At 47.9% G+C, this 15,594-nt stretch overlaps 1 protein-coding gene across 7 annotated transcripts in view; it reads right to left on the bottom strand.

Moving 5' to 3' along the window:
• UNC13B (unc-13 homolog B) overlaps positions 1–13,347 on the bottom strand; it is a 160,196-nt gene extending 146,849 nt beyond the window's left edge. For 4 of the 7 annotated variants that reach the window (XM_088652780.1, XM_035100684.3, XM_088652779.1 and 1 more), the window contains exon 1: positions 12,976–13,135. In XM_088652780.1, coding sequence (XP_088508906.1) covers positions 12,976–12,997 — 22 coding nt within the window. In that variant the 5' untranslated portion in view covers positions 12,998–13,135. Of the gene's footprint in view, positions 1–12,975 lie in introns of all 7 variants that reach the window. The other 3 variants (XM_088652781.1, XM_035100685.3, XM_088652782.1) reach the window with 3 other exon arrangements.
• Between the last annotated feature and the right edge of the window lie 2,247 nt (positions 13,348–15,594).

Below are 15,594 nucleotides of genomic sequence, written 5' to 3'. Positions count from 1 at the left end.
TAACACTATGTTCCTGTCCTTCCTGTAGCCATGGAATCAAGCCAAGAGCAGGTAACCAAGGCTGGAAGAGTCCTCAGAACATCCATGAGCTGACAGGGGTAAACTTTACCTGAGCAGGTAGCTGCCAGCTGCAGGAGCCGTGGCCTTGGTCCCACATCCAGGCTACAGATTGCAGCTCTGCAATCAGGCCTTTGCTACAAGCCACATGCAGTTCTTCCAACGACCGGGACCTGGTCCTGCAAGCACTGGCAGATTCAGCATGAGACTCCCTTCTGGGGGTTTTTGGGTCCATTGTGAAATGGTAACCCCATTGCCCATTTGCTCAAACTTCCCCCTCTGCCTAACCCAGACCACACCTGGATCACGACTCAATGGAAGAGCACAAGCTATCCAGGCACGATCCCAGGTTCAATCCCTGATTGTTGTTTAGTCGTTTAGTCGTGTCCGACTCTTCGTGACCCCATGGACCATAGCACGCCAGGCACTCCTGTCTTGCACTGCCTCCCGCAGTTTGGTCCCTGATTGATTCCCTTATTTAGTTAAATATTCCTATTTAAAATTTAAATCCAGGTAGCAGGGCTGGGGGAGGCCCTTTCTGCCTGAGATCTGGCAGAGCCCTGCCAGTCCAAGGGAACATGGCTGAGCTAGGTGGAACAACAGCCAAGTTATGTGGCAGCTTCCTGCGATCCTCATCTCTGTCCACTGCCCAGGAGTCGGCTAGACCAGAACCTCACCCTTGCCGTCCATAGGACAACTTCTTGTCCATCTGAGCTGGCACTGAGAATCAGAGGCGGGGAGGGAAATGGATGAAGCCCATCCCTGGTGAGCTGTGATTAATTGTTGGCCGTTTAGGAAAAGGTGGCCATCCTTGCAAGCATCACTGGAAACCTAACGAAGGCTGACAGGCACAATGGTTCTTACCAATGCAAGACTCCCTGGGTAAACACCCCCATGACGCCTTTGGGAGAAAGGGAGGGGTATAAATTTAATTAATAAGTACCCTTCCATCAACGGGTCAGTTGTGCCAAGATACACAACTGGCATGCACACAGCAATTAAAAAGCTCACTTCCTTATTACTAAATAAAGTCCCCATGTAATTTCATGAGATCACGAATGCTCTAGACGCTTCTACCACGACTGGAGCTGATCTGGATTTTTTTCTGCAGGGTTTGAGGGTTCAGCTGATTCCTGCCGTTTCCCCATTCAAGAATCATCCTTAAGTTTCTGCCCAGCTGCTGGTTTGAACTGAGCGCTGAGGACAGGAATGAAATCTCTAATTCAATCACTGAGATTATGGGATGTTAATCCTGCTGACGCTGGCAAGAGAGACAGGCCATTATTTCAGGTGACCTGCTTCCCCAAACAAAAAAAAAGTGGAGGGGAGGGGAACTTAAACCGTAATTTAGGCCATTTTAAGGAATGGGGATATCCCAAGAAGATTCTGCTTTGAAAAGCACATATACTTATTTCTTCAAAAAGCAATTAGGAAGTCAATTTCATGCCCAGAACCATGACTGCCCACAGTCCATATGATCCTCCTCCCTGCCATCAAAGCATGTGCACGTTAAATTCTAAATTGAATTCTATTTTAATTTGCAACTTCCCCTCAGGAGACGTTTCTGATTAGATTTGGTTTAACGTTAAATCCCTTTGTATTGGAAAATTATTTGCTCATGAGAAGCAGCCTTCCCTGACAAGACAGTCCTGCAAATGTATGGCCTTCTCTGCCAAACTTCACTAACTCTATGCAACCGGTTGGAGCACAAACATTGCACATTCGTGATGGTTTGCGCTCATGATGCTACTAGGGGGGTCACGTGTGATCTCGCTTTCAACATTGGTCGTACCTGCAAATGTTTTGCAGCAGTCGTAGAACTGTAGTATTGGAAGGGTCCACCAGGGTCATCTAGTCCAACCCCCTGCAATGCATGAATCTTTCACTCCATGTGGGGCTCGAACTCACAACTGAACCATCCACCCTCACACGGCTTCACTTCCAATCTACGTGTGTCCTCTAACTTCCTGCTGAAATTCAAGAACTTTTACACCACAAATGCTCAGGTTTATTATTCTCCTGCTTCTGTTGTGCAGCAGCCCCTTCGGAAAGCAGTTGTGTGGTAGCTCTGAGGAAGTATGGCGGAAGATCACCAGTGCACTACTGTTGTATCAGGAACACACTGCAGAATACACCACAAACACACAACAGCTGATAACCAACAGAATAGGAATAATATTTGCACCTGAGTAGACTGACTTTTCTGTCCCTCTTCTAGGTATAAAAGTGGGGCAAGCAGACCTTTGGAAAAGGAGAGCAAGATCAGCCATGTATCCATTTGGACTAGCTGGGCTTTTGCCCAGAAGAGGGGCAGAGGGGGGCACGGGTGCTCTTTGCCCCCCAAGGGGTCTGTGCTGCCTGTAAGCAACAGCCACAAGCTCTAGGGCTGCTTCCATGCCTGCTCTCTGGAATTGCCACCCACTGCCACGCTTTCCCACCCAATTTCAACAGATCATCCAGACATCAGCTCAATGAAGTGTCCCAGACATCTCCCATTTTTGAGACATTTGTTGTGATTCTTTGATAATAAAGGTACAAATGCTGCCCTGGCTGTATTAATGGGGACAGGCACATCACTGCAGAGGCTTTTAAGGGCTCCTTTGCCTTTAAGCAAAAACTTCCTGCTTCAGGTTCAGTCCATTTTATTGCTTCCTGGTGAGCACAACTGGGGGGATTAGTGATAAAAAGATTATTATCCTTCCAATAGCCTCTCTTAATTGCCCCCCCTTTCTACTCCCACAGGAGGGAGTGCACTTTAAGTACCCTCTTCTTCATATTTTGCAGTGATGCTTTTCCCTATTAAATAAAATCTGAAGGAGAAGAATGAGGAGAAAGCAGTGGTGGGAACCCACAGGGGAGGGGGAGGGAGAGAGGGAGGGAGGCTTCAATTAACTAGAAATGTTTTAATTAAAGCTGAACACTGACCTAGGATGACCTTGCCATCCATTCATTTTCCCGAATACTGAATCATCATCATCATCATTCTTTATTCGACCGTCGGTCAGCAAAGATACATTTCTCAGTACAAGATTAAAACAAATACTGAATCCGATACTCTCATTTTAAATTACTGCAAAAAATTCTCAGGTCAGACTTGCAAGAGGAATCGCTCAAACAGAGCAAAAGCTTGGCCAACTTTATGAAGGTGCCACAGAACATTCACAAAGTTTAATGACGAGGAGCAAACAGATGAGCTCATTGAGCCAGCAAACAATGTCTAAGTGGAGAGCACCTTTTCACTGACGACAGCACAATAGGAAGCGATAAGGGGAGGAAGTGAGGGTGAGGCAACACTGCTTGGATTTTGCAGAAGAAGAAGCCAAAGAAGTGGTGGGGAGGCATAGGAGCAAAGGGGGCTGGCCTTGTACTCAGTGTCAGAAACTGAGATAGAAAAGCCAGGAGCTAAATGGCACCTTAAACCCAGGTTATGAGCGCAACAACGGAATGTCTAGCACACTTTTTTTTATAACAAGAATACAAAGCTGAAAATGAATGAACTGCAGCTATAATACTATGTTCTTTTTTCACATGGTCTAGCCCTTCCCCTGCCCACCCCCCTAATATTCTTAAGAGGGTCTCCTGCAGTCTTCAGAAAGTAGCTGGCAGTGGGGAAGCAGAAAAAGGTCTTCCTCTCCTTCCACTCTGCCATGTTAATCTGAAATCTTAGGCGCAGGACTGCGCCCAGAGCACAGAAACTGTTCACACCAATGAAATTCCCTGTCGCAAAATGTGCCTAGAACAGGGGTCAGCAACCTTTTTCAGCCGTGGGCCGGTCCACCATCCCTCAGACCATGTGGTGGGCCAGACTAGGGGGAGGGGTTGAACGAATTCCTATGCCCCACACATTCATACATAAAAGCACACGTTCTACTCATGTAAAAACACTAGACAGGCCCCACAAATAACCCAGAGATGCATTTGAAATAGAAGGACACATTCTACTCTAGTAAAAACACGCTGATTCCCGGACCGTCCGTGGGCCGGATTTAGAAGGTGATTGGGCCGCATCCGGCCCACAGGCCTTAGGTTGCCTACCCCTGGCCGAGAACAAGGGGAGTTTCTAATGCTGCTTGTACTGAGGGAGACTCTTGGTCCATCCATCTCAATCCTGCCTTTGCGGCCTGCACTGACTGGCAGGGGCTCTGCAGGGTTTCAGGGAACAGTTGCCTCCGCGTCTCTTCTTATGATGTTTGACTACGAAAAACTGTAAAATGTTGGCACCTGGAGTTGAACACCTGCAGAAGCTGAACTGACACAAGCACCATACCGGAGGAGCCCACCCTCCCTGGACACAACCACCCTGACATCAGGAAGCTTGCGTTCGTTATGCGAAATACATGCGGATAAGAAAGGGGCCTGGTTCTTATCCAGCTAAGGTTGTGCATCTCCAGTGACCAGAGGAAGAATGTGTGACCAAGGAGTGTGGTGGAGTGAGTCTCCTTCTTTGGAGGTCTTTAAGCAGAGGCTTGACGGGCATATGTCATGAATGCTTTGATGGTGTTTCCTGCTTGGCAGGGGGTTGGACTGGATGGCCCTCGGGGTCTCTTCCAACTCTATGATCCTATGAATGGCCACTGTGAGGAGCAAAAAGAGAAGGAACGCCCGGGGTGCATCTGCAGCAACACAACCGGACACAACTGGGCCCCTTCCTCTGCCCCAGATGCAACAAAAGACGTCTCTCCCGCTTTGGTCTCTGCAGCCACAGCAGGTGCTACAAGCTCCCAACAGTTTGACTTCACCCCCAAAGGGACAAATGCAAACCACAGTGGAGATGCAGCACTGAGCCCTGTTTGCTCTGATATCTGAAGGGAAGAAAGATGCCAAAATCTCCCCGTCTCCAGAGGGAGGAGGGAAGGAGAGTTCAGGATTCCACCAAAGGGTGGGAGCCTCTCCCTGAATGGCTAGCGAGAGAGCCACCCAGAGGGAGGGGAAATAAAAGGATCCGGTTCTGAGGGAGAGACTTAAATAGCAAAAGGGCTAGGGTAGGAGAAGGACAGAGATAGGGCCGGGTTTGAGATGAGAGCCGCGTTTGAAATGGTTGTGGACGTGGGGGGGGGGGGATGATTAATAAAACCAATTCTCTGGGCAAATGGGGAATATCCCATCACACCCCCAAGTTTAGGACATTCTACGCCTTTCCTCAGCAGAGCTTATTCTCCTTTAGGAAAAATAAGTGGTTCACCGAAACGTAATCTAAGCTTTAAGAAGAAAGAAAACGCAAACAAACTAACACGATGAGAGAAACTCCAGACAACAGCATGAGGCGAGTCTGAGGCAAGAAGAGGCTGCTGGTCCCTCATAAGGGACATTTTTAATGGAGCAGACCCTGAAGGAAGGGGCTGATCCTGGAGCAGAGCCCACAAGTCCACCAGACCCCAAGCCTCCAGCTGACCCAAGTTATAAAGCTCTAATAACACAAATGGCCAAAGAGAAAAATGGGTGGGTGAGGCTATCCCAAACATGTAAGGAAGTCAATCACAATTGTCGGAGGGGAGGCGCAGTCAAAGGGACATATTTCCCTATGTGGGGGTGGTGTGCCATTGTCAAAGCCTCCTGGAATGCTGTCTTCCCAGAAATAAGCTTGATACACAACAAAGCAATGGAAATGTCCCCTGCACTCCCACTACTTGGGCTTAGGATCCCGTCTGCTCATGATTGTCCTAAAGATGACCCCTTAGCCTTTCTACTGACTGCTGCTCATTTGGAGATAGCCAGATGTTGGAAAACCAGTGTTGGGCCAAACATTAATTCTTGGTATAACAGAGTATGGTCAATAGTATTGGCTGAGAAACTAACGTGCCAGGTGAGAGCGGCAAAGGGCAAACACAATCCACATTCCTTTTATGACACATGTCAAATGTTTATTGAGTACTGTACATAAATTGTTCAGACTGTGGCAGGATTCCACCCAGCACTCATGGGAAAATGTGGTGTGATCTCTTAGAGCAATCAAATGATACTTTAACACATGGCATGATAAGTCTCTACCTGTTGTTTACTGTTGCAACAATTGTTTTCTCAAAAGTTATCTTCTGTACCATGAAAATAAATAAAAACAGTATTTAAAAAACCTAGACCCCAGTGTTTCTCTTACAGAAATTGCCCATGCACGACTTGCGACCAAGGGAAGGTGCCCGGGTGCCAGGATGGTGCCCGACATCCCCCCCTATCTGGAGGTGCATCCCTGGGGACCCTTGGATCTGGACTGCTCTCACCCACAAGCAAAACATCCTGTCAAATTCTAGCCGCGATATTCTGTTTTCACCATCAGAATGAATTTCAGGAACCCCAAAGCGGTGTTGAAAAAGATGACTTTAGAGCTGCCTGGCCTCCAAATGCCAAGTAGCCGTTCCGTTTTGGCGACTGTAACCCTGTTTCGAGGAGCCATTTGGCACCTCGCTTATATATCAGTGTCTCTAGCACTGGATGAGAAAGAGGCCTCAGGTGAGGGTTTGCCTGATGGAGAGAGCCGCTTCTGAGTTGAGGAGACCACCGACAGCCCAAAAACGGAGCCTCGCAGCTCAGATAGGAAGAGCGGGTTGAGGGTCTGGGGAAAAATGGAGGGCTGAGTCTGAGCCAGGAGAGGCAGGCGCTGCAGGAAGACAAACTAAACTGGGGTCTCCTTCCAGTCAGGAGGGGAAATCTTCCAGAAAGAGAAGACTCCCAAGCCCCCCTTGGTCCGTTAGAGCAGGCATGTCCAACAGGTAGATCACTTGACGCCTGTGGTAGATCACTGGTAGAACTTTGATTCCCCCCAAAACAGGGCTTTCCTCCTCCCTAAAAACACCTTAACAACTTTGACCTGAACCTCAAAAAAGGGGGTAGATCACTGCCAGTTTTGAACTCTCTTGGGAGTTGGCCAGCCCTGCATTAGAGTAACGGGAAGACCTCAGGAGGGGCATTGCTAAGAGGGTGGGGAACTGAGGACAAATGGCCCTTGCTTAGGAAGCCAAGTATGAAGCTTCACTGCACTTCACTGCCACACCTGTTGCAACTAAATAAGGGAATGAAAGTGAAGTAACAGAAACAGAGTCAGGCTCCTCTTGAGCCTAGGAGCAAAGGACTCGGCACTCGCTAAATGAGCACAACCTGTTCCTATTTGTTATGAAATTTCATAGGAAATGTATTGCACACTTGGTTACAGTATCACCATTTACGTAAACGACCTGCTTAAATCAGATTAAAAAATGGGTTTTGTGTGTCCAACTTCTCAACGAGACAGAGATCTGTCAGGCACTACTCTTAAAGTGATGTCAAAAATGCACAAGATGCTCTCAGAATGGCAAACAAAAGATGAACAAGCAAAATCCTCCAGGATACCTTGGGGAATAAATATAGAACGTGCTATAGAAATGTCAGCGCGGAAGCGACTGTGGAATGCAGATTTGAACTTTACAGCATGTTATGGGTTAAAGGGAAGTCATTTGAACTTGATTTATACTGTAGATGATATTTGACACCTAATAGATTAGCAAAAATGTACAAATCTGAATAGAATATATGCTGGAAATGTAAAGAGAACGAAGGTACCTTTTTCCCTATGTGGCAGACATGTAAGAAGGTAAAGGTCTACTGGGAAATGATATGTTACGAGCTGAAAAAAGTGTTTAAGGTTAATTTTTTTAAAAAAAAAAAACCCAGAGGCCTTTCTTTTGGGGATAATGAGATTAGAGATGCCTAAACAGTATAAAAGTTTATTTATGTCTGCAACCAGTGCAGGCTGTGTGATGTTAGCACAAAGATGGAAAGAAGACAACGTCCCGACCAAAGGAGAATGGCAACAAAAACTACAGTACTAGAATACGCAGAAATGGCAAAACTTACTGGAAAAATAAGACGATAGAGCGGCAATCATTTATTGTATGTTTACAAAATAACTGTAAACAGGTCAAATCATTCGCAGGATTGATGTAAAGACATGCAGCGACATAATAAATATTGATTATATGGGATAAATAATAATTAGGTTTAATTTGGAAATGCAGAAAAAATGATACAAACATTAGAAACAGCAGAAAGAGGAGAAGGTCAAAATAAGATATTGGAATTTGTAGTGAAAAATCTTTTTTCTTTTGTTGATTTGCTGTAAAATGGGGGGGGGGAAATAATTTTTTTAAAGGAAATGTATTGCACGAAGAGCAGGTGGTATTGGGGAAGGAAGGAGGCCGTTGGGATTGGCTGGTCCTTCAGTTGGTTCTATCTTGACTGTGAGGGTGACAAGAGCTATGGGGCCTCTATGCGGACGCTGCCTGGAGGAGTTTTTAAATAGCACTTGCTCTTCAAATGCTGCCAGCCGGACAAGTGAAGATTCACAATTAACTCTTTGCGTAAAGCATATCTTTTCATCACAAACAGCTAACACAACCCTCCAGCCATGGGTTATAGCCAGAGTTTCTGTTGATGCCTGGTTGTCCATGTGAGTGACCGAAACATGCTCCCCAACCCCCATGTTGCTCTTCTTTGATGACTCCCTTGCACAGGCTCCTGTTCCAGTATTAAAAGTATTCTAAAAGCACAGACACTGTAATTTAAAATTCAACTCTCTTTTTAAAGGTAAAACTCCCCAAGCACTGGTAGCACATAAATATGCATGACGTTCATGCGCATTTACGTCAAAACCCAGTTATCACTAACAAAATTAATGGCCAGTTCCAAAATCAACACCCTGCAGGCCACATCTTCTGTCTCCCTTAGGTTTATTTCAGAATGGTACACCCATGGCGGGCTCCAACACTTCCCCCCCTTCAACCTCTAATGGTAGCAACGGGGGGGGGAGAGAAAGAAACAGTTAAATCTCCTGTTCTGGAGGAAACAGCAAGAGGAGAAGGATGTGGAAATACAATTATTACTTTTATACCAATAGCAAACTTGTTCTCCATGGGCTGGATCTTATGTAGCCAAAACAGCACCATCAACAGACAAGAACGAGGCCATGGCAGGGGAACCTCAGGGTTGGCCCAAGTACAAAAAATATTTAAGGGGAAAACATGTGCTGTTTGGGTGTCCCCCATAAACCCCAAAGTCAACTGTTGTGAGTGGGGTGGGGGAATGGTGTCGTTGGATACTAAATAGGACACTGAACACTTGGTTGGGACTCATAACTGCTGTTTGCAGTGGATGTGGAAGGAGTTGCTCGAGATGTGGAACTCCAGACACTCTTGGAGGAATGAGGGACCAATGGTCTGTTTGGGGCTGGGTTTGGGGGGTTTTTTGGGGGGGAGGGACTAACACGGGTGCCCGATTTATCTTGGTGGAGGTGTTTATATACGGCACTGTCTTTCATGTATGGTTTGGATTAAGTTGCATCTTGAACTTTTAGATGTAGATATAGTCAGCTATATAGTTGTTCCCATGAGTTTGTTTTTAAGGAGTTTCACTTATGTTTGTAGTCCACATGATAAAAGACACCATCAATACATGTTATTGTAGTTTATGTTCTTAGCTGTAGTTCTGATGTTTTATTAGTTATGCTTTCTTATTATGATTGATAGTTATTTCACGTTTGTTTGTTTTATTTAACTATTTGCTAAAAGAAAAACATCATTCCTCTGGTGTTTGCTATGAGGATTTGGGCTGAGTTAGGTTCACCCTGTCATGGGATTCCTGGATTGGGAGGCAGTATATTGGGGGTGGGCGACCGTTGTGCAATTTCCTTCCCACCAAGGTCCATCGGGCACCTTCACTGTTAGAGACCTGTCCCTGGTTTTTTTTCTGGGCACCTAGCTTATACACCTGAGTTTCAAACACTGGAACCAAGCCTTTGCAATGTAAAAACTACAGTTTGTGCATCAGGCTCCTTTATTCCCATTCTTTTCATGGTGTTTCTTCTTGTTTACCACCCTTCGTAAATCACTTTGTGCATGCAGCATTTTTTATTCTGCGCAATGGCTCGAGGTGGTCCACAAGAAACAGTGTATTGTAACCTGGAAAGCTAAACAGCAGATTTGAAGAAAAGGTTCTACCTAACCTCTGAAACATAGCAAGGCTCAGGAGCTCCTGTAGACACTCTCCAGCCCATCCCTCCAGGAAAAAGCAAGCTACCCCTGGTAAGGCCTCACATATCCTTGATGCTTCCACTCATTGAGAATGTGCAAGGCAAATAAGAAAGCAACAAGTTATAACCTTGAAAACAAAGAAGGCCCTCTTCAGTTAAGGAAGCACCTTTCTCTCCGCCCCCCCCCTCAGGTTAACAGAGGATCAGGCATGGGGGAGGCAGGAGGGCTGTCCAGCTCAAACCACATGTGAATCGCTATAGTTGAGTTCAGAGTTAGATAATCACTGATTTCAGCAAAGCATCTGTTCCTCTTAAAATGGCACTACAGTAAGTACTCAGAAATATGCAGATAGATGCAGGGAGTGCTTATTTTTATAGTGCTTTGGCCAAATCCTATTCCACTCAGCACTGCCGTGGTACGGGAAATCTGTCGGCTTCTCCCTCACACACAGTGGCAGATGCAAGTTGGCAAGCACAACAATGAAAATATTGAACACCCAAACAAGGAAGCAAGCGAAAAGAAACCATGTGCCTTTTGCTTTTCTGCTCACTGGCAGTTTTCCAGTGGCCGTTAAGTTCAAGCTGTGCAGAATAAGCATGACATATGCCCATCCTCTGCTTCGTCAATGGACAGGCTTGCTATATACTGAGATAGGTGGAGTACTGGTCTGACACTGTATAAGAAAGCTCCCTATGTTCCAAAGTAACAAAACCACAAGAAATCAGCGGCACACTGTGAAGAAAGGTCCCCCAATTTAGCCAGCCACTTCAAACGCAGCATTTCCAGACCCACAGCTGACCTAAAAGCAGCTCACCAACATGGCGGTCACGCCCAGCATCTAAACACTTGTCTTCCCCATCTACAGAAGCTCCCCACATAAAAGTGGAGAAGGTGGCAAAACAACGGCAGCACATTCTCTTCCCCTACTTCAGTGCATCATTTGGACAATCGAGGGGCAACAAGGCTTAAACAAGCGCATGATGTAGCCTTGGCACACAAAAATCATGCAGACTCACATGGGATTTGTGACTTTTAAGGATACTGGTATTCTTAGGAGACGTGTTTGGTTTTTCTCCACCGACTCCCACATTGTTGTTTAGTTGTGTCCGACTCATAGCTGTCAAGTCTCCCGTTTTTCGCAGGAAATCCCCGTATTTAAATCCGTTTCCCACTGTTATCCCGAATGGCAAAATATCCCGCAATTCCCCCAGATTTATAAGCAGCTCCTGCCGGCCGAAAATCGCCTCTGCGCATGCGCGAAGGGCAATTCCCAGTGCCCAGACATGCGGATACGGGCAGCCCAGCACCGGAAGTTGCTTCTGGACATGCGCAGAAGCAACTTCTGGTGCCGCTGTGCCCATGTCTGGGCACTGGAAATCAGGTAGAGCCGGCACCAGAAGTCACTTCTGCGCATGAAACGACTTCTGGTGCCGCACCGCTGCTGATCCCTTATTTTCCAATCCGGAAGTTGACAGCTATGGTCTGACTCATTGTGACCCCATGGACCAGAGCATGCCAGGCACTCCTGTCTTCCCACATTACAGCAACCAAATGCCTGAAAGGAAGGATGAGGAGCCTGTGGCCCTCTGGATGGAGTGGGCTGACAACATCCATCATCACTGGCCCCACTGGCCAAGTCTGATGTGAGTGGGAGTCTAAAATAAGGCCCCCGCTTCTTGCCTTACAGACTAACAAACTCAGCCCAGCATCCTTTCGCAGACTACAGTCCAATTCATCAGATGTGTGACGTATTATCCTGAGTTGTGGGTACAGTATGTGCATACATTTGTACAGACCCACATATCTACAGAACTGCCACATGGAGGATGGAGCAAGCTCGTTTTCTGCTGCTCCGGAGCATAGGACCCAACTCAATGGATTCAAGTTGCAAGAAAGGAGATTCCAACTGAATATTGGGAATAGCTTTCTGGCAGTTAATAACTTTTTGACAATGGAATGGACTTCCTCAGAAGCAGCCTCAAATGCTGTAGTTCCTGGCCAAAAACAACAACGGGGGGGGGGGGGGGAGTTGTCTTAGGCACCTGACTTGCCTTTTGTTACCAAAATACAGGTAAGAGGAGGGCTGTTTCCGTGTTGCTGCCCTGGTGTGTAACCATCTGACATCACCAGATTAAGGAGCTCCTCATTTCACTTCCTTGTATTGCTATGAGAGCCCCTTGGTCGTTGCAGGACCAAGCGCCTTGGCTGCTTCTGACTTGTGTTAAGTCTCCCTCTGCCAGCGTCTACAAGTTCTTAAAAGCTAATTGAAATACTTTTGGGGGCTCTTCGAACCCCATGTGATTTCCCTTAAAAAAAGGGGGGAACTTGGCAGCTATGTCCCAGACTGGGATGGCCCAACTTCTTTGCCCCATGCTTTCTCTCCCAGCAACAGCTGGCAGGGGGAAGCAGCGCCCCGCCCCTTGGTCCAGAACGCAGCCCCAGCCCACTTGGGGGGTTTCAGGCAGGGGCGGAGGAGCCCCCCATCCTCGGGGGAAGAAGGAGTCAGGAGGAGAGAAAGGGGCGCTCGGGGTCTGGGACATAGCTGCCAAGTTCTCCCTTTTTTAAAGGGTAATTCCCTTATGCTGAATAGGCTTCCTCGCGAGAAATGGGAAAACTTGGCAGCTATGGTCTGGGAGGCGCCGGGGAAGAGCATCTTCGGAGAGGCGGGCGAGGGAGACACCGAATCAGCGCAACAAACAAACAAACAAACAAACAAACCCGCCTGCATTAACCCTTTGGCTGCGGGAGCAACGCGACAGACCGATCCCTTCCGTGGGAGCCCAGGCTGCGCTTCACGTTATTATTAATTATTATTAGTAAGGATAATGACTGCGCGTGAGGAGCTTCCTCTCGCCCCCCCCCCCAGGAAGGAGCCTCCCCTCTTCGCCTGCTCCGAGGCGCCCTCGCCGCCCCCGGGACTCACCGCGGACGCAGAGGAGGGACATGGCGCGGGCGGGCTCAGCGGCTTCTCGGCGGGCGGGCCGGGCTGCCTGGTCGTCCTCCGGGGCGCCGCCGCCTCCTCCTCCGGCGCGGAGGCCTCTGCTGTGGGGGAGCGGTGCTGCCGCGCGGCGCCCGGCCTCTCGTCCTCCTCATGCCCCCGACCCGCCAGGCCGAGGCCGGGACTCGAACCCGCGGCGGCGGGAGGCGGGAGGCGAGGAGCAAGGCGAGCGCGAGGGCGGCCGGGCAAGCGGCGGCGGCGGCGGCGCCTGAGGGCCGACCCACCGGGAGGCGCGCCGGAGACCCCGTCGCGAAGGGCGACGCCGCCACGCAGCCAATCGCCGCGCCCGGCCGGCACGGGAGGGGCGGGGCCAGGCCGGACAGAGGCCCGCACCTGTGGCGCCGGCGGCCACGCCCCTCGCCGGGCCACGCGCACCTACGCCGGGGGGGGGGCGCACCTGCCTAGTCGGGACCCGCGCAGCGGACGGGAGAGAGAAAGGGCACTCTGCGCGCTCTCAGGAGCCCCCTCGCCCACCCGTCCCGCGCAGAGCCCAGCCGGCGTAGAGATGCCGCTAGGGAAGAGGGGGCGCGAGCTGCAGGAAGGCAGCAAAGCACAAGGGGCTCCGCGTTGTTGCTGCTGTTTTGTAATTAACAATAATTTCACTTTCCACTTTCTTTTCTTTCTTTTTTTATGGTTACAGGTAGGTAGCCGTGTTGGTCTGGATCGAAGTAAAATAAAAAAATTCCTTCAGTAGCACCTTAAAGACCAACTAAGTTTTTATTTTGGTATGAGCTTTCGTGTGCATGCACACTTCTTCAGATACAGTGAAATGGAAGTTTCCAGGCACTTATGTAGAGAAGGGGTGGGGAGGGGTGGGGATGGGGAGGGGGGATCACTCAGAAGGGTGGTGGAAATGGGTGATTGACTGACTGATAGCTGTTGATGACCGCAAACGACTGCAAATGGTTTTGCATGAAAAAGCAAGGGTTGAGATGGCTGAAGATCGCTTATCATGTATAGATATCGGGTTCTTATCTCATTATACATGATAAGCGATCTTCAGCCATCTCAACCCTTGCTTTTTCATGCAAAACCATTTGCAGTCGTTTTCGGTCATCAACAGCTATCAGTCAGTCAATCACCCATTTCCACCACCCTTCTGAGTGATCCCCCCTCCCCATCCCCACCCCTCCCCACCCCTTCTCTACATAAGTGCCTGGAAACTTCCATTTCACTGTATCTGAAGAAGTGTGCATGCACATGAAAGCTCATACCAAAATAAAAACTTAGTTGGTCTTTAAGGTGCTACTGAAGGAATTTTTTTATTTTCTTTTTTTATAAATGCTTTATTCATTTTCCAAGAAAAAACCATCTACACCAACAATCCATGATCGAAACAAGTAAAAATAATGAAAAATAGAAATAAAGACACACACACACAAAGAGGAAAAATAAAAAACACAAATATTTTTCCAATACACAAACTCATTTCAGGACTACAAACCATATTTTAAGTAATCTGTACACCAAGTTCCCGGAAAGAAGGAGCAGAAATAATGTGAAAAGTAGAAGTAAGAAGGTAAATTCTTTTCACTTTTCTCTTTCGCCTTGTTGCTGCTCATGCAGCCTTCCCTGGAAGGGAAGCAGGATGGAGTCGTCCCGTCCCCCCCCCCATCTGTATCCGCTGGCAGGACAGCAGACTTTGGGGTGGGTCAGGAAAGTGAAAGGGAGACGGGAATAGTCGCTGGTATTTCTCTTCTAATTAGTGGGTGGGAGTGATCTCTGTTTATTATTTACCGTAGTTGAGGTTATGTGCTATTTATACAGTGGGTGTGTTATTTGTGACTTTGGGTTTCCATAAGTTTTAGGTATTATATGACAGTAGAAACGATCGCCCCTTTCCCCCTTATGGTGTTATGTGTGTGTGTTTGTGTGTGTGTATTTTTATATATATTCAAGTTGCTTGAGACTTTTGAGTGACAAGCAACTAAGAAGTTTTTAAAAAATCATTATTTTTATCATCATTATCTAATTTAATGTATTTTTAATCTCTTGCTGGAAGCCGCCCAGAGTGGCTGGGGAAACCCAGCCAGATGGGTGGGGTATAAGTAATAATAATTATAATTATAATTATAATTATCTATGGCCTTCTTAGTGCGTGTGTGGCCATCCTCCTTGGAGTGAAGCAGCCTGGGCCAGGACATTCAGTCGTGGGCTTCCCTCTTCTTTGGAGACCTTCTTTGGAGGTCTTTAAGCAGAGGCTTGACAGGCATATGTCAAGAATGCTTTGATGGTGTTTCCTGCTCGGCAGGAGGTTGGACAGGATGGCCCTTGCGGTCTCTTCCAACTCTACGATTCTATGATTCTTCACCTGGCCAGTCTCCGCCCGCTTCTAGGCTGCATCGCCTTTGCTTGAACAGGAGGGAGCTGCACACCTGTTCCTGTTTGCCCTGTCCCTGCCGTTTGCTTTGCGCCGCCTGTGCCTGGAAAGGCAAATAAGAGGCAGCCCAGTTAAACAACACCAGACGCAGAACAGATGACTCAGCCTTCAGCCGCTGCGTGTGTACCGTGTTTCTCATATTTTAAGGCATCCCTAAAAAATAA

The sequence above is a fragment of the Zootoca vivipara genome, chromosome 10 (genome assembly GCF_965207765.1).
Source record: "Zootoca vivipara chromosome 10, rZooViv2.hap1.1, whole genome shotgun sequence".
NCBI lineage: Eukaryota > Metazoa > Chordata > Lepidosauria > Squamata > Lacertidae > Zootoca > Zootoca vivipara.
Note: the sequence above shows the minus strand (reverse complement) of the source record. Positions and strands in the feature narration are given on the sequence as shown.